Here is an 18847-nt window from a genome sequence, read left to right as displayed (position 1 = left end):
CACTTCAAAATGACAATTTTTTTAAATTTTCACTCAGCTCATGAAGCACCCATTTAATGAGTTTTTTCACCTTTCCAATTTGCTTCAAATGTTGAACAACCATAGAATGGTCGATACTGAGTTCTTCAGCAACTTCTCATATAGTTGTAAGAGGACCAGTTTCAATGATGCTCTCAATTGGTTGTTGTTACTTCTGATGGCCAGCCTACACTCCTCATCTTCAAGGGTCTTGTCTCCTTTGTGAAACTTCTTGAACCACCACTGCACTGTATGTTCGTTAGCAGTTCCTGAGCCAAATGCATTGTTGATGTTGTAAGTTGTCTCCCCTGCTTTACAACTCATTTTGAACTTGAATAAAAAAATTGTTCAAATTTACTTTTTGTCTAACGTCATTTCCATAGTTTATAATAAATATAAAATAAACAGCAAGTAATAAGCCATTAGCAAAAAACATAAAGCAAGAAATGTACATTAAAATGATGTGTAACATAGCCATGTTTATTTAAGGATGCATTCTAATATCAAACGGCAAAATTCAACAGTGCAAAAGCACAGTTACCTTTGCACCAACCTAATATAGTTATGTGTATTCATATGAATACATTTATGTTTATGAATCATTCTACATGCATAGTAACTCTAAAGTAGGGAAACTGGCTCCAGAAGGCTTCCAGAGAAACAGTTTTCACTATTTTATATATGTATATATATTTCTTTCTCTCTTTTTTAGATGGCTTACCCTGTTCTTTGTATATCTATTTCTTTATTTTTTAGATGGCTTACCCTGTTCTTTAAAATTTCCAGGGAATAATTATTCAGATCCCCTCTTGGTTATGTGTTCTGATACTTCATGTAGCATCTAAAACATTGATTATGGAGTCAGTCATTGGTGTGAGAATTTCTGTTTCTTCCCTTATTTGGTTTCCTTTCCTTAGGATCTTAAGTGTCAGGAGAGGTTAGGGGAAATATGGGTTGACTCAGGCCTGCTAGATAATTTGATGGAAGAATGGGAATCTTTCATCCCATTGCCTTATCCTGGCCCAGACTTACAGTCACTATCATTTATGGTTGATAAATGCCTTAAGTTTGTATAAATCTATAGCTTCTTGGCTTTAACTCATCTGTATAAATAGTGAAAATAAGAGATATAAAAATAACAATGGCATTATTAATCATCCAGCTTTTTACTATACACTGTCCTAAGCACTTTATGTATTTTATTTCATATAATCATAATAACCCTATAAGTTTGATACTATTATAATTTATGATTATCATCCTTATATTTTAGCTAAGAAAACTAGACTTTATAGAAATTAAGTAATTGCCCAAGATCACCATGTGAATGAATGGAAGTAAAAAACAGATTGTGTGAGTCTATAGCCTATACTCTTTACTACCGTCCAGTATGGCCTCTATGATAGAAAACATGAGTTTAGCTAAAACTTACCTTTGGTGTAGAATCTGGCTGTGCCTTTGTACAAGTATCACTCCTTCTGCTATTTCCCCTTCTAAATAAATGTGGTGGCCATTGCACCAAGAATGCACAATGCAACAACATTTTATTAGAATGAGTGGTAGTAGGGACTTAGGAGCCACAGGATAAATGAAGCATTTCATTAAAAGTCAGAATATTCACAGCAAATGACAAAACTGGATTTGTAGAACCATTTGCCTTCTAAAAAGGGGTCTTATCATGCCTTTCAGTTGGCAGAGCAGGGGATTTCCCCAGGGTGGGAAGGGAGAACATTTAGCTCCACTGTATGGCCTGAGTGCTGTTGAGCCATCCAGTCAGTGCATAGAATCTGTCATTCGTTGATTGTTATCAGTGTCTTTTTTTGCTTTGCTAGGGTTATGGCCGACAAGAAAAAAGAGGTCCTGTTTGTCCGGCCCCGGAAATATATCCAGTGCTCCAACCCAGAGACCACAGAGCCTGGCTACATCAACATCATGGAGCTGGCGGCATCTGTGTGCCGCTATGACCTAGACGACATGGACATCTTCTGGCTCCAGGAACTCAATGAAGACCTCACAGCAATGGGTAAGTTGTTTCCTCACATGTAACTTGTTCCTTGTCTGAATCTGTTTTTTTTTTTTTTAAGTTGTCAGGACCATTTAACTTGCTTTCATTCTGTGGCTTCCTTTCTTTTCTCGGCTCTTCATTTATTTTCCTCTTGAATCTTAATGAGGCATTTCCTGAAGCACATAAATATATTGAAGTAGAGCAGTGGTATTTAAATCTGACCTTTTCTTTCCTTGTTCATGGTAAATATCATGGCTCAGGGATGGCATGTAGGTTTCATGAGGCTGTTTCCCATTTCTGAATATGTTGAGAAGGATTCTGAGACTGTTTTTTCACTCAGCCCTGGAAAGTACTGTGATCAGTGAGCAGGGCCAAGGGTAGTGGCACCTCTAACATTGCCACCTAATGTCAGGAAGCTCCAACTTTAGCATTAAGCAGCACCACTGCAACTGACAGGTTGATATAACCAAGGATGCCTTAATGAAGGATTTAGAATTTTGCTGCCTGGAAGAAGAATGGCAGGCCTAAGGCAAAACATCCCCAAAGCAGTTCTTGGCCACCTCCAGTGAGTTCTAAAGTTTTCATGCAACTCTCAAAAAATAGAATAAAATGAAGCAAAAATAAGCAAACAAAAATCTTGGAAGTACACATAGTAGTAATTTTAAAGTAAACATTCCATACAGTACCATACCAGCAATGTTTGGAAATTCTGGGCTGAAAGGAAGCTCACCTTATACTCACACACAGTTCTTTTTGACCTGTCTTCCATCTAAACAGTGTTTAGGTCCAAGTGGTCCTGTGAAACTGGGTGGTTCTTAACTCTCTGTACGAGATACAGTAAAGGATACATTTGCTTTTGTTTGAATCACATTTGTTCATTGTTAGTACAGGGATCAGTGGTGTTCGTTTTCTTCCCTCTTTTTTCTTTCTTTTGAGGTTCTTATCTGAATGCATGTGAATAAAAAATTAAAATTATATTAAATTCAGTTTGGCATGATAGTGATAGTTATTCTGCCAGTAACTGATACTTACTTCTTGCTTTCTAAAACTTTTTGTTTAGTGTCTTCTCTTGTTCTGCCTTCTAAGAGGAAAGAGAGGAGTCAAAAAAAATTTAGGGTGGGAACCCCAAAGAAAAGGGAATAAAAAACTGACAGGGAAAATGAGAGTATGAGGGTATAATCAAATGGATCGATGGCTCAATGTGCAATTGTATTTATGAACCATATAGCATTCATATACGCTGAAGACATTACAGTGCTGCCTTCAACATGACACTGCCTTATAACAAAATTCCTTTGGTATTTCACATTAATTCTCTTAGGATGAGTTTTTTTTAAAAGATTTTTGAAAGTTTTAAGTCTGAAGAAAAGCTGCAGATTTAATACAGTATACATACCCCTCATGCAGTTTGTTTCCCCTCATATTAGCATCTCACTTTACTATGGTACATTTGTCAGAGCTAAGAAACCAGTGCAGGTACAGTGCTATATTACCTAAATTCTAGACTTCATTGGGTTTTCACCAGTTTTTCCACTAATGACCTTTTTCTGTTCCAGAATCCCATCCATGATACCACACTGCATTTAGGCTTGAATGAGTTTTTAAAAGAGGATAACTTTATCTCAAGCCTTCCTTTAGAGTGGTATTGTAGTAAGGTTTTAAGAACTTAAAATAAAGTTTAAAAAATAATATTAACTTCAGCATGTTTTTAATTCAGATTAAGGAATTCTAAAAATTGAGAGCTTACTGCATGCTATACTATACATACTATACTATACATTGCACCATACTAAGCAATGTATGAACATGATCTCATCTCTGCCTCATAAGAAAACAAGAGTTTGGTATTATTATCCTTATTTTTATAGATAAGGAAGCTAAGGCCTAAAGAGGGCAAATAACTTGTCAAAGCTTCAGTTCACTTCAGTCTCTCAGTCGTGTCCGACTCTTTGCGACCCCATCAACTGCAAAACTTATGTAACCAATATGAGGTCAAGTGGGAATTTGAATCCAAGTGTTTTTTTTAACCAGACACTATAGTCCTTCACTTCATGGGGAAAAGTGTATAATTTGTCTTGGCTGGAAAAATTAAACATACTTCCTGAGTAGTTTTTGGTTTTATAAGTAGCTACAGCATTGAAAAGGTAGTTTATATGAAATTCTAAAGTTCCTTAGGGTCTTATATTACAAATTAAGTGAAATATTTGGGTAAATTTGTTTTGGATCATTTTGAGAATTATTCCTGGGTTTATAAGCTGTTAGAGTAAATACATGTGTGCTCTCACAAAATCATCAGTCCCCCTAAAAAGAAAAATGTTAGTTGTTACCAATAGCCATCATATGAATCTTTTGGTTGGGTTATTATGTATAGAAGACTGAGAAAAATTAAAAGTATAGAAGGAAAAGGAACCAAGAGGCAAAAAAAGGTAATTTCAGAATTTCTAATTAGATTTATGAGTGTTGATAAGTTTATTTTATATTATAGTTTGTCATTAGAAAATACTATTGGATTTTCTAAAAATCAGATTTGAAAAACAAGTATTTCATATGTATAGTCACATATACAGTACCTAGAATTTTCTTTTATGAATTAATACCTTTTTGTATGAAAATTTCCATTAAATGTGCTCACTGGAACTAGTTTGCTGAGAATGAATTGTTATTTATATCCAAATAGTTACATGATTCTAATTATTACACTATAAATTAAAGTGTTCAAAATTACAAAGTTCAGTGAAAGTCCTCCCTCAGTGGGATTAAGAGAAAACAGATTCAGAGGAGATCCCTGGTGGTCTAGTGGTTAGGATTCCAGGCTTTTACTGCCATTGCCCAGGTTCAGTCCCTGGTTGGGGAACTGAGATCCTGCAAGTCACGTGGTGCAGCCAAAAATAAAAAAGAAAGAGAAAACAAATTTAGGAGGAGACTGGCTAGGATTTGGACAGAAAATTGAAAGGGTCAGTGTATATAACTTACAAGGAATATGGTGAAATGTATTTCTCCTTTCATGTGTCAAACACTAATTTTAGAACAGCTCTAGTAAAAGATTCTTTAAAATCTGGTTTTAAAATCAGGGAAGAGATGATTTTATCCTTTAGAATCCCCACACCCTTGCACCGGGCTCACAGTAGGTGATTTGGGAATGACAGCTGACTGATGGGTTGATTGATTGTTTGTATTTCTGTGCAGGTTATGGGCCAGTTGATGAGAATCTTATGGAAAAGACAGTAGAAGTCCTGGAACGCCATTGCCATGAAAATATGAACCATGCTATTGAGACAGAGGAAGGGCTAGGCATAGAGTATGATGAAGATGTGATCTGTGATGTGTGCCGGTCTCCAGACAGTGAAGAAGGGAATGATATGGTGTTCTGTGATAAGTGTAACATCTGTGTGCATCAGGTTAGTGAGAGTGGAGACCGCCACCTCCCCACGGTCACCTTTTCTGAAGCTCAGTGATGATCTCCAGCACCCATATCTGGGTAGCAACTTGCATTTAAGGGTGAAAATACCAACTTGGCCTGGCTGTTCTCCAGTAATTCCTTTAGAAATAATACTTCTTATGATCCCCAAGTTGACTTATTAACTTTAATCCAGGGGGCTAAACCCAGGTCTTCATTGTGTATCATCATGCCCAAGCCATTGAGATCGCCTTGTTCAATACTTTTACAGTCCCCTGGGGAGTCTCCTTGCTACCTGCCTGGGAGTCTCTCCTCTGCCTTGGAGTCCCTTTTATATCATCAGGTTGTACCCATGGTCAGTAACTCACTCCTTGGTGAGTTTACACTTCCTGTATCTGGAAGTGCGGACTTCTCATCCTGGCACCCAAAGCTCTCCTCCATCTCCCAAATATACCACTCCCAGGAAACTTGGTCCACTCTACTTTTAAACAGTAGAATTTTAGGATTGTAAAAAACTGACCCACTCCTTAATTTTACAAATAATACCAAGAGAGATGAAGTGACTTTACCCAACCTCTTAAAGCCTCTCCCACTTCTGGCTAACAAAACTTTACGTATCTTTCAAGATCTAGTTCAAGTCCTTTCTTGAAGTCCCTTACCCTAAGTAATTTTTCACCCTTTTGAACATGTGTGTTTCATTCATTTCGTTAATTTATCTAGCAAATAGGTATGCAACACCATCCACGTACCAGAACTCTGCTGCATGCTGAAGACACAGTGATGAAGAGGCAGACAAGGTCTTTGCCCCCAGGGAAATCAGAGTCTGGTGTAGGCTCTACGAGGAAACTGCCCATTGAGCATAGTATGCCAAGTGTTTTTGTGGATAGAAGTCCATGCTGCTGTAGAAGTGCATGGGAGGGATAGAGGTTGGGGATAACTTCTAGGAGGTGCACCCAAGCTGAATCTTAATAGCTAAAGGGAAATGCCAGGAAAAAAACAGCAGCATGTGTTCAGGCAGGGAGGAGAACATGTTCAGGTGGGGTAGTAAGAGTAGGCAAAGTATGTCAGAGGCAACTCTGAGCAGTTCAGAACTGTGGAGAGTGATGGGGTCGAGTAGGGAAAGCATGGAGGGTGAGACTAGAGAGACGTAAAAGGCCTTCCCTGATAAACTAAGGAACTTCAGTTTTGTCCTGTCAACTCTGAAAGGATATGATTTGTAATTCAGAAATGTCATTCTGGCTACAAAATTATTCAAATGATTAAATAATATAGGAGAGAGATACCAGGATTTAAGACTTTAATTCTCTGGGCCACCTAACCTAACCCTTTGTATTAAAAGGTATTCAGAATTATTCTGTAATCAGTTGGATTTCTTTCTTCCTTTTACTTGCATCCTTTTGGAGTGAATTTTGAAAATTTATCTTCACTCTACCAGGTATTAGCATTTATGTCCCACTTTTAGTGACAGAGAAAATCTTTATCACTTAAGTATGAACTTAAATATATAAATATCTGACAGCACAGGTCCACAGCCCCTTCTCTGCATTTCCAGAATTTTAAAGCTGTGAAAACTATAAGTTTTTTTGTTTGTTTGTTTGTTTTTTCTATAAGTTTGGCACCAAATGATTTGAGGGAAGATGCAGGACTTACCCAGTGTGAGGCTTTTTGTAGTCTTTAGTCCATTTTGTGAAAATACTCATATTTTGTTAGAGAACTATTAATGTATTGTATTTGATTATATGGTACTGCCCTGATCCCATTATGGGGTTATGTAATATGCCATGTATATACTGTATTACTTTCCTGAGATATGCACAGTTCTAAATTTCCTGATGTTTCTTACCCTAGAGTTTTCAGATAAATGATTGTAGATCTTTAATAGATTTGAAGGTAATAGTACCAAGATCATCTGTATACGTTTTCTGTATTTTTCCTTCACAGTTAGGACAAAATATTAATTAATTACTTCCAGGTTATTTGGGTAACAAAATGTAGCATAATAATTCTCCTTAAAGGTATTTTACTTTGAAAACATACCCAATAATGACTATAAATGGTCCCTTTCCTCACGTAGAAAGAAATGACAATAACATGTGACCAGGCCTTGATGTAAGCTGGTATGTATTAAAGCTGAATGTTGGTGCCACACAAAGTTTCATGTAAGAGAATTCTTCCAAAGTGAGTATGTTCACTTGAATTCTAAAGAGATTCTTAGGTTAGAGCTCCCTCTGTTGACTGAAAAGTGACTTTAAATGATTTGGAAGATTTGGTTTACTTAACAGAATTGGGGACATGTTGACAATTGTTTTTATTAAACATAATTTTTCTTCTTTACTGCCACCATATTATATCAAATATTTGTTTCTTCGTGACTACAATACACTTACAGTCAGTGCTTTAGAAGAGAGTTTTATTTTACATCAGTAGATTTTGGATTTTAAAAAGAACTTAAATTTTTTTCATTAAAAAGTGTGAAAATTGGGACCATTCCAAGTCCCTTAATGTGTTCCATTTTCTGCTTCTTAGCCCAAATATTGAACATTCAAACTGAGGCCTAAATTAATTTACCTGAAGGTACATGCTTGTAGTTTTTATACCTGTCATATATATAATGTTTGGCACTAAATTTATTAACCCCCTGAAGTTATATGTGAAACATATATTCGTGCATGTGGGCAGTTTTTTTTTTTTTAATGAGAGTCCAGCCTTCATCATTTTGTAGTCTAGGAAGAGGTGAGAGCAGCTACAGTGAATTACAAGCTTCTGTGATCTTATGACTAGGAATAAGTCTAGATAAGAGCTCAGTAAAAGATTTTCTACCCAACAAAACGGCCATATAATAAAGGGTATTCCTAGAACCAGCTACTGGTTTTTCTTCTGCTGTTCTGAAGGAGGCTCTATTTTAGGGAGGAAGCTTGCTTTCATTTCTTTGCAGACTTTCTGAATTTCAGAAAAGGAAAAAGCTTTGAAGGTTAGGGACCTTATAAAATGATGTCCTGCTTTTGTGAGAGCAGCTTAGTTAGAATCCAGCTTCAGTTCTTGAGTTAAATGTATTTGTTCTACCAAACCACCTACTCAAGCTCAGCATAGAGAGCCATCCAGATAAACTGATGATAAGGAACCTACCCCAGGGACCTTACAGTATCACTGAGGAGATAAAACATAACAGTTAGAGAAGAATACATGATATTGACCAAGTACCCCTTATGAAATGGGCCTTAAGTAGTTTGCCAACCCCTGGTTTTAGATGGGGTTGGGGGTGGGAGCAGAAGGAGATTTTAGAGGCTTTATTGCTGTGCATTGGTATGAAAACTATAGCAGCCAAATAGAAGGATTGAAGGTATGAAGGAAAAAGAAGAGAATTTAGAAATAAATCAGTCCAGGCATGATATGAATAAGGACTTTGATGGAGTAGTTGTGGTGGAGATGGAGAAGGTGGTCAGAGTCTAGTGACCACTCTGAAGGGAATATTAGCAAGCCCAGGGGACAATAGATGAAGGAAAGTGGATAATAGGGATCAAGGAATTTGGATCTGGAAGCTGCAAAGTATGGTGGTGATATGGATAGAGTTTGGAAAGGGGGCTAGGCTAGTTGGGGGCTAACATGATAATGACTGTTGAATCTGAGCTTTGGGTGAACTCTCTGGGGCAGGCACAGACTTTGAATCTGCAATGGTGAATCAATCATTGGTAAAGGTGTGCTAGGCCACCTGGGGAGCCAAGTGGCCCTCAGCTATAGTCTCTAATGGTCAGGATTAAGCAGTAAGGGGGAAGGATGGGTGAGATTAGAGGTAGTGAAAAGGAAATCTAAAATATTACCCAATCTAATCTCCCTCCCCTCCATAGTAGTTTATTTATTTATTTATCCATCTTTATTCTGTAAGGAATTTGAAGTGGCTTCAAGAAGTCATTATGGAGTATTGTGATTAGTCTAATATTGTGTTTGGTTTAGGATCCATTAAGTCCCTTTTTCTTCAACCGAAGCAAGTAATTGCTCCAATTTGTTGAGAGTGCTTTTTTATGGACCAGGCACTATCAGGCTCTTTAACATTAGCTCATTTGCTTTTCAGAAGTGTCATTCTGCTTATTTCCTAACACTTTTTCCTTGATCACAACAGTGCATGACATACAGACATTGTTCAGTACGTATATGACTGACTGATTATAATACATAAGCATTGAGAAAACTTTAGAAAATGGAGGCAAAAAAGAAAAAAAAATGTAATCACAACACTCATAACAGTTGGGCTAACCTTTGTGTGTATATCCTTCTAGTCTTATTCTGTTGCCCTTAAATCAATTCTCATAGAGAGACATACTGATCTTAGAACAGATACTAGAAGTTGCTTTTTATTTCAAGTGTTTTAAAATTACTAAATCCTGGATATGAGGTTGTTTGACCTTTTCTCCTAAAAGTGGAGGGTACTCAGTGACCATGTACCAGAGCAGACATTGGCCCAGTAAGTAGATGCTAACCATTCCCTGCTCTCCTTCCCGTGCCTCCAGGCCTGCTACGGCATCCTCAAGGTCCCAGAAGGCAGCTGGCTGTGTCGCTCCTGTGTCCTGGGCATTCATCCACAATGTCTATTATGTCCAAAGAAAGGTGGAGCCATGAAGAGCACCAAAACAGGGACTAAATGGGCTCATGTCAGCTGTGCCCTATGGATTCCAGAGGTAAGAATTCATCCAGGTCTGTGAGCCATTCAAACATTCAACATTCAAACTGACTCAGGCTTCATAGAGATGCTTCATGCCTGCTCATGATTTTGAGTTGATAATGGTTTACCTTGACCTCTGTCACATCCTTCTTGGATGCATGTGAGCCCATGCTAATTAATTTATAGGTGGTACTACCAGTGGTATTGGATACATTTGGATGAGAGAAGAGGGGATAAGCAGCAGATATTTTTAAGGTAAAACCTACCTTAAAAGTAATCCCTGGTGGCTCAGATGGTAAAGTGTCTGCCTGCAGTGTGGGAGACCTGGGTTCGATCCCTGGGTTGGGAAGATCCCCTGGAGAAGGAAATGGCAACCCACTCCAGCACTCTTGTCTGGAAAATTCCATGGACTGAGGAGCCTGGTAGGCTATAGTCTACGGGGTCACAAAGAGTCAGACACGACTGAGCGACTTCACTTTCACTTTTCACTTACCTTAAAAGTACCATATCTTGGATTTCCCTGGTGATCCAGAGATGAAGAGTCTGCCTGCCTTGGGTTCAATCAGAGAACATGAGTTCAATCCTTGGTCCAGGAAGATTCCACATGCACGGGCAACTAGGCCCGTGTACCACAACTACCAAACCCGCATCCTCTAGAGCCTGCAAGCTGCAACTTCTGAACTGAAAATCCTAGGTACATAGGTATTCTTATGGATATGTGTGCTGAGTCTGACTTTTTTCGACCACATGGACTGTAGCCCACCAGGCTCCTCTGTCCATGGGATTTCCCAGGCAAGAATACTGGAGGGTTGCCATTTCCTACTCCAGGGGATCTTCCTGACCTAGAGACCAAACCTGCATTGGCAGGCGGATTCTTTACCACTGCGCCGCCTGGGAAGCCCTCTTATGGATACAGAAGTCAGTATTTTTTTTTTTAATTTGAGTAGTGGTTTTGTTTTTCTTACTAAGAACATCCAGCTAAATAGACAAGTGAAATGAACCCTGAGGTTTCTGGCCATAGAATCACTAATTTCCAGTAGCAAATTCCCTAATAAAGCAGATTCTTTCAAAATATTAAAAGTCTGAAAAAAATGTTAAAAGTCTGGAATATGACTCAGAGTTTTTTTCAAAAGACGCTTTCTCACCATTTACCTTCTTATGGGTTCTAGTACCTGATTTTTAGTACCTGTGGGCCTGTTCAAGATGTCCCTGATCTTTCTACTGTTGCTTTCTTGATGTGGGTGGAACTTGTACTCGTTTGACTGTCCTTGTTCAATGGTCCTTCACTTTTTTAAAGTTGTTTCTGTACTGAGACGACCCAGAGGGATGGTATGGGGAGGGAGGGGGGTTCAGGAACATGGGTATACCTGTGGTGGATTCATGTTGATGTGTGGCAAAACCAATATTGTAAAGTAATTAACCTCCAATTAAAATAAATAAATTTATATTTAAAAAATTTTTTAAACACGCATTATATATTTTTAAAGAGAAGGAAAAGAAAACACTTCTTACCAGAAGTTGCTTGACCCCTTATTTTCACTCACACACACACACACACACAAATTTCCATCTTTTTTTAAAAAGCATTTTTTCCAGCACTCTCTCAAAGACTCGTTTCACTTTAAAGCTACTTTGAGTACATCGTTAGGACTCTACTTCTACTGCAGGAGGCATGGTTCAATCCCTGATCAGGAAACTAAGATCCTGTACACGTGGCATGGCAAAAAAAAAAGAAAAAAAAATAAACAAAGCAAGCAAGCTACTTTGGCTGGGAGAATAGACTAAGCTGGTAATAGTTACATGATTTTAAAGACTGATTTTAAAATGTTAGCATCCTCATCTTTTCTACTTATGTGCTGCAGATTGCTACTACTGTCCAATAATATTATGTCACTGCCACTGTTTTTCATCATTCATTAGTTAAATGAAAAAAACAAGGCGTGTGGCACCATCTCAAACATGTAAGAGGTGCTAGATTTTGTGAATCTTAATTCTTTTCCTCAGTAGCTTTCTTTGGTTCCTAAGTAAAGTGTAGATATCTTTGATTCATTAAGGTAACCATGCTTAGCCTCTACTTCTGCCCTCTCCTCCTGTATATGAATTGTTTATATTACTGGAAATGATTGAAGGCCTGAGCAGTGACTAGAGACAGGTTTCATTTATTCTTAGTTCCATAATAACCTTAAGAGATATGGCTCACCTCATTGTTTTGATGTTCTGAGCTGCAAGTAATACCACTCACGGTTTGTGAAAGGTACTTCTGCATGCCTTGGTGCCTTCTGCCTTATGGTGGTGTTTTATTTGTAGGTCAGCATTGCTTGTCCTGAGAGAATGGAACCAATCACAAAGATCTCCCATATTCCGCCCAGTCGGTGGGCCTTAGTCTGCAGCCTGTGCAAGTTGAAGACAGGTGCTTGTATACAGGTAAGTCCAATGAAAAGTGGTTGAGTGGGTTAACACCAAATTAGCCAAACTTACCCTCCCAGTTAGAGCATCCTGCTAACTGAAAGCTTACTCAGGAAGCCACCTCCCACTCACTTCTGGAGCTCTGCTACTGTGCAGACCATTTCTGGAACCGTTTTTTGAATGGTGCTGCTGGACCCTTCAGCTTATTCTTCTCAGTAGCCATAGTGGTAGTTAATTTCCATCCTTTGCTGTCAGATCTGATGAATTAGGTGAGTTCTGAAGCTAGATGATCCTGGGTGGAAACAAGCCATAACTTCTAAACAACCAGGTCCGTGTTCTTGTGTGACTTACCCATGGAGGATGGACGACTTAGGTTCCAGGGCAGTTTGACAGATGATTCTGTTGTTGGACTAAGTGCAACTCACTTAATAGGAAAGATGCATCTAAATGGATAAATTCTGGTTTGATAGACTTGAAAGTCATTCTCAAAGGCACAGTTGTTGCATATGGTAGTGCAAGTAGAGTTTTCTGAGACATCTGAGGCATAGAAATTTAGCTGTTTGAAGTAGAAGTTGTAGCTGGCGTACCCAAAAGCAGCATTTGGGGGTGGGGTGGGGTGGAGAATGGCCAGTCACACCCAGAAAAGGCAGAAATATTGATCCTTCGTAATCTAGTTTTCCAGAATGTCATCTCACCTTTTATTCCAAATGTAATAAGGTGGCTTTCCTGGCAAGAAGAGAGGAAGGGCTGACCTTCCACTCCCCAGACCTCTTGCATAGGAGCTACAGGCTGGTTGCAGTTAGGTTTACATGTTCACTTTCTTCACAGAAAGGGGGCCATATGATGTCATAGTTTAGGGACAGTGTCTCTAGGTGTTTCATGAGGTTTCTTGCTATCTGATTCTTCTTGTAGATTTTTAAACTCATTTTAACATTTGACAGGACTGCATACTTTGTCTTGCTTTAAAAAAAAAAAAAATTCCGGCTGATTTTATTTAACTATAGCACTTTAGCAAGTATAAGGAGGAAATTGTTTAAGGAAAACTATTCCCATCAGGTCTACTGCATTAACACATTGCCTTTTTATGCTTTTCTAAGTTCCCTCCTGATTGCTCCCCAGATACGAGCTTCTTGAGGGCCAAGGTTATGCATCATTGTTTCCCTAGCACGAAGGAGAATGCCTGCCCAGTGTCAGCCCATTGAATAACTATAACTGTATTTAATTGTATCATAGATTAAATGTAATATGCATTCTCCCCAGTAAAAAAAGTATTTTCCATGTTTTCATAATTACCATATAAGTCATTTTATAATAGCACATTGAATTTATATCCATTAATTTACTTACTGTCCTTATTGTTCTCCCTGCATTTTCCCCCATATTTGCTGCTTTAAAGGATGATTTTTTTACAGCAGTTAGTAATTGGCATCATGACTGTGATGAGAGAAAAAACACACCATATTATCACATTCTGCCCTGTACTGTAGTTACTTACCTACAAGTCTTAGCTTCCCTAGGAGGCTGCAAGCTTGGACTGTTTCATCCTTAGATCCTCCAAACCCCTGACATGGCAGATTGACAATAAATATTAGATCGATAGGTGGAAGATGGATGAATAGATGGATGGAAAAAACATTCTGGAGTGGGTTTTTCATTTGCACTGAAGTGGGTTTGTTTTTATTACTTTGAGTTTAGATTCTGGATTTTGTAAAGGTCTTTCCAAATTAAGACTTAATTTTTTTTACTGAGTAAATTACAGATTTAATGAAGTTCCAATGAAGTCTTAGTTTTTCTCAATCTTAACAGATCCAACACCTTTTTATAACAGATAATTTGTAATACATCTATACTACCTTTACTTTTGTAATATCTCTGCTTAGTATACTATGAGTTTACTAAATGAAAGTAGTGGCTTAAAATATGGTTGTTAAAATACAGATATATAATAGCTAATTCTCAGCTTTCTTGTTGAGGTAATAAAAGAAAATACATTCATCATTTTACTTGTTTCAACATTCCCCTTCCAGTTCCTCTGTTGCATGTAGTTTCATGAACCAGCATTAAGTTCTAAGCAAAGGATAATCTGGCTTCAAAATTCTGACTCTGGTGTTTCCAGCAAGTAGTGTTAAGCAATGAAAAGATTCAATAACACTTTTCATCATTCCAGTTGCTTTGTTCTGGTGGACTTCTCTGAATGGCCCAAACTAGACATGTTTTGGGTTTTTTTGTGTGTATGTGACTGTCTCCATTTTCTACATAATGACTCTCCTTGGGAATTCAGCCATCATTATCTTGTCATGCCTTGATCCCAGACTCCACACCCCATGTATTTCTTTCTGGCTAATCTCTCTTATTTGGACCTTTGCTATACCACCTCAACTATCTCCCAAATGCTGATCAGCATCCAAAGCCACTGGAGAAATAGCAGCTACGTAGGATGCATAGCTCAACTTTTCTTCTTCCTTGGTTTAGGAGCCACTGAATGTATACTTTAAATAATGTCCTTTGATTGTTAGGTAACTATCTGCCAGCCTCTCCATTATAGTTATCATGCATTCGTAGCTATGCCAACAACTGGCAGCAGTGGCTTGGGTAAGAGATTTCAGCAACTCTTTGGTGTAAACAATGTTGACTTTCTTGTTACCTCACTGTGGTCAGTATCAGGTGGAGAATTTCTTCTGTGAGGTACCTGCCATGCTTCAATTATCATTGTGTTGATACATGGATCAGTGAAGTAGAGATGTATGCTGCTGTGGTGATCATAAAAGTCTCTTAAAATTTTGATTATTAGGAATTTCACTTATTCAACAAATATTTGAGTGCCTAATTGTGTGCCAGGCATTGTTCTAGGCACTTTGGATTTATCAATGGACTAAAAAAGAACTTTGCACCAGGGAACTTACATTTTGATTTGAGAGAAATCAGTGATAAGCAATAGATACTAAATAGCACATTATAAGACAGTATGTGCTATGGAAAGGGAAAATGTGCCAAAATATGAAGTATAGAAAGAAGATGGGGATTGTCAGGCAGGGGGCATACACTACAAGTTTAAATAAAGTGGTCAGAGTAAGACTCACCATAGTTGGTGACATTTGAGCAAAGACTCGAAGGTGAGAGAAGACACTGCATATATTTGGGGTAAAAATGTTCCCAGTAGAGGGATCAGCCAGTGCAAAGGCCCTGAAACAGGAGTGTGTTTGGCCTGTCTGAGTGATAGGAAAGAGGCCAGTGAGACTGTAATGGAGTGTGTAGGAAGAGAAGATCAGAGAGATTATACAGGGACCTGACTGGTTAGGGCAAGGGTTGGCAACTTTTTTCTGTATAGGGCCAGGTAGTAAATATTTAAGCTTTTCGGGCCATATACTCTGTGTTACAATTAGTCATCTCTGTCTTTATAGCACAAAGGCAGCCATAGACAGTACTTAAGCAAATGACCATGGCTATATACTAATAAAACTTTATTTATGGACTCTAAAATTTGAAAGTCACTTTGTCATAAAATATTCTTTTTCTTTTGATTGTTTTCCACTTTTTAAAAATGTAAAAACCATCTTAAGCTCCTATTCTTATTTCTTGGGCCACAAAACAACAGGCAGCTGGCTGCATTTGGTCTGCAGGCCATGGTGTGCAAGCCCATGGTGAAGGGTTCCCAGGGCCCTTATAAGGTCTTTTATTTGAGGACTTTCCTGGCTGTCCAGTGGTTAAGACTCCAAGTTTCCAAGGCAAAGGGCATGGGTTTGGTCCCTTTTCAAGGGAACTAAGATGCCACATGCCACACAGTGCTGCCAAAAGATTAAAAAAAAAAAGATCTTTTGTTTCTGCTCAGCAGTTAAAGGGGGAGCTTTGGCAGGTTTTGAGCAGATGAGTGACATAATTTGATTTATATTTTTAACAGATCACTATGGAATGATGTCTAAGATTTGCTTCAAAACAGTCTGGAGAGCAGGGTACTACAGAGGTTAAAAATGAAACAAGATAGGTCATACATTAATTATCAAAGCTGGATAATGAGTATATAATGAGTGTTCTCTATGCCTTTATGTAGATTTTTCCATAGTAAAATGTTACAAACAAAAATAGACGCTCTGGCTTCTTATTTGGAGTAGACTGTGAGGAGGGGAGGTTAGGAACGAGAAAAGCAATTCGGAAACTTTTACAGTAATCCTTGAGAGATGGCTGGGGTGGCTTTGTCTGGAGTGATAGCCCTGTGGAGGTGGTGAAAAGTGATTGGGTTCTGGATGAATGTTGAAAATAGAGCCAACAGGATTAGCTATGAATAGGACGCATGGTGAGAGAGAAAGATAGGAGTTGGGGATGTTTCCAGACTTTGGCCCAAACAGGGAGAAGGGTAAAGTTTCCATATACTGAATGGAATAATCTCCAGTTAGAAGAGATGTGGAGGGAAAGATCAACATGAGTTCAGTTTTAGATATTTGAGTTTGAGATGTCTATCAGATATCGTAGTAGAAATGTCAGACTGATGATTGTCTGTGGGACTTGTGAGGAAGTTTTGGACCGAAGACATAAATTTGGGAGTCATTGTCCTGTAGATATCTTTACCCTGAACTGGGTAAGTTCACTGAGTGAGTGTGTGTAGATAGAGAGGAGAATAGTACCAAGCACTAGACCTTGAAGCATTCCAGTGTTAAGTAGTTGGGGGAATAGGGAGAGAGAGGAGAGGAGACTGAGAAGTCATCAGGGAGACAGGAGGAAACCAAGAGAGTGTAGTAGCCTAGAAACCAAGGAAAGAAAGCATTTCAAGGAGAAGGAAATGATCAGTGATGTAAAAATACTGCTGAAGTAAGATGAGGACTACAAATTGATCCCTGAATTTAGCAATGTGATTATTAGTAATCTGGATGAGCAATTTAGGTGGAGTAGTGATGGCAAAAGCTACATTGCCAAAGGTCAGGGCAAAGAAATAGAGTAGGAGGTATGGAAAAGTGGGGAAAAGAAGTTCACTCTTTAAGATGGAAGAAATTTTGGACTCTGTGGGAGAGGGAGAGGGTGGGATGATTTGGGAGAATGGCATTGAAACATGTATACTATCATGTAAGAAACGAATTGCCAGTCTAGGTTTGATACAGGATACAGGATGCTTGGGGCTGGTGCCCTGAGATGACCCAGAGAGATGATATGGGGAGGGTGGTGGGAGGGGGGTTCAGGATTGGGAACTCATGTACACCCGTGGCAGATTCATGTCAATGTATGGCAAAACCAATACAGTATTGTAAAGTAAAAATAAATAAAAAATAAAATAGAATGGGAAAAAAAAAGATGGAAGAAATAACAAGTGTGTACGGTCAGCCCTCTGTTTCCACAGGTTCCACATCCACAGGTTCAACCAATGGCAAATTGAAAATATTCAGAAAAAATTCCAGAGAGTTCCAAAAAGGAAATTTGAATTTGCCTTGCACAGATAACTATTACATAGCATTTGCATTGTATTAGCTTTTATAATGATTTAAAGTATGGGAGGACGTGCATAGGTTACATGTAAATACTTTGCCGTTTTATCAATATATAAGGGATTAAGCATCCATGGATTTTGGTACCCACAGGAAGTCTAGAACCAGTTCCCTGTGTATTACTGTAGCTCAGTCGGTAAAGAATCTGCCTGCAGTGCAGGAGACCCAGGTTCGATCCCTGGGTCGGGAAGATACCCTGGAGAGGGAAATGGCAACCCACTCCAGTATCCTTACCTGGAAAATTTCATGGACAGAGGAGCCTGGTGGGCTGCAATCCATGTGGTCACAAAGAGTCAGGCACGACTGAGCGACTAACAGTTAACACTGTATGTTTGCTTGTTAACATATAGAACATAACAGTATGCATGCAAAGAGAGTGACCCAGAGGAAAAACTGTTGGATAGAGGTTTTTCAGTAGGTGAGAGAGGGGCGGCTTCAGGTAAGAGCACAGATTGTTCTTCCCGGGTAACAGACTCAAAGGCAGAGTATGTAGGCACAGTATTAAGTAGGTGTGCTGCTGGGAATCTGCATAGTGCTCTTTTGATTGTTGTAATTTCCTCAGTGAGGCAGGAAACAGAATCATCAGCTGAGAGTTAGGATGTGGGTGAAGTCTCCAGTCTGGGGAGAGAAGAGGTGTGAAATAGTGTTTTGGTTTGGGAAAGTCCAGTTTAAGTGCCAGGCTGCATTAAAAATCTTCCCCCGAGGTGAGGGAGAGTGAACTGCAGGTGACCTTGTGAAGTGTGGTTGTGTTTTTCTCCACCTATGTTCTGCTTATACCAATATACTGTATTTGTTTACTGCTTTTGATTCCCATACAGGAAACACGATTCTAAATTACTTACCAGTTTGGAATTAACTTAATGGTGGCTTAAAAGGGAAAAGGGGTTTTGGTC

The 18847-nt window shown here is 38.7% G+C and overlaps 1 protein-coding gene across 3 annotated transcripts in view; it reads left to right on the top strand.

The window, feature by feature from the left end:
• The window catches only part of JADE3 (jade family PHD finger 3), a 142661-nt gene that overhangs the window by 107308 nt on the left and 16506 nt on the right, over positions 1–18847 (top strand). For all 3 annotated transcript variants that reach the window (XM_070290194.1, XM_070290195.1, XM_070290196.1), the window contains exons 5-8: positions 1851–2041; positions 5210–5421; positions 9926–10093; positions 12385–12501. In XM_070290194.1, coding sequence (XP_070146295.1) covers positions 1851–2041; positions 5210–5421; positions 9926–10093; positions 12385–12501 — 688 coding nt within the window. The remainder of the gene's footprint in view (positions 1–1850; positions 2042–5209; positions 5422–9925; positions 10094–12384; positions 12502–18847) is intronic.

Source organism: Ovis canadensis, chromosome X, assembly GCF_042477335.2.
Source record: "Ovis canadensis isolate MfBH-ARS-UI-01 breed Bighorn chromosome X, ARS-UI_OviCan_v2, whole genome shotgun sequence".
NCBI classification, from domain to species: domain Eukaryota; kingdom Metazoa; phylum Chordata; class Mammalia; order Artiodactyla; family Bovidae; genus Ovis; species Ovis canadensis.
The sequence above is the reverse complement of the archived record's forward strand: the minus strand, read 5'-3'. Positions and strand labels throughout refer to the sequence as shown.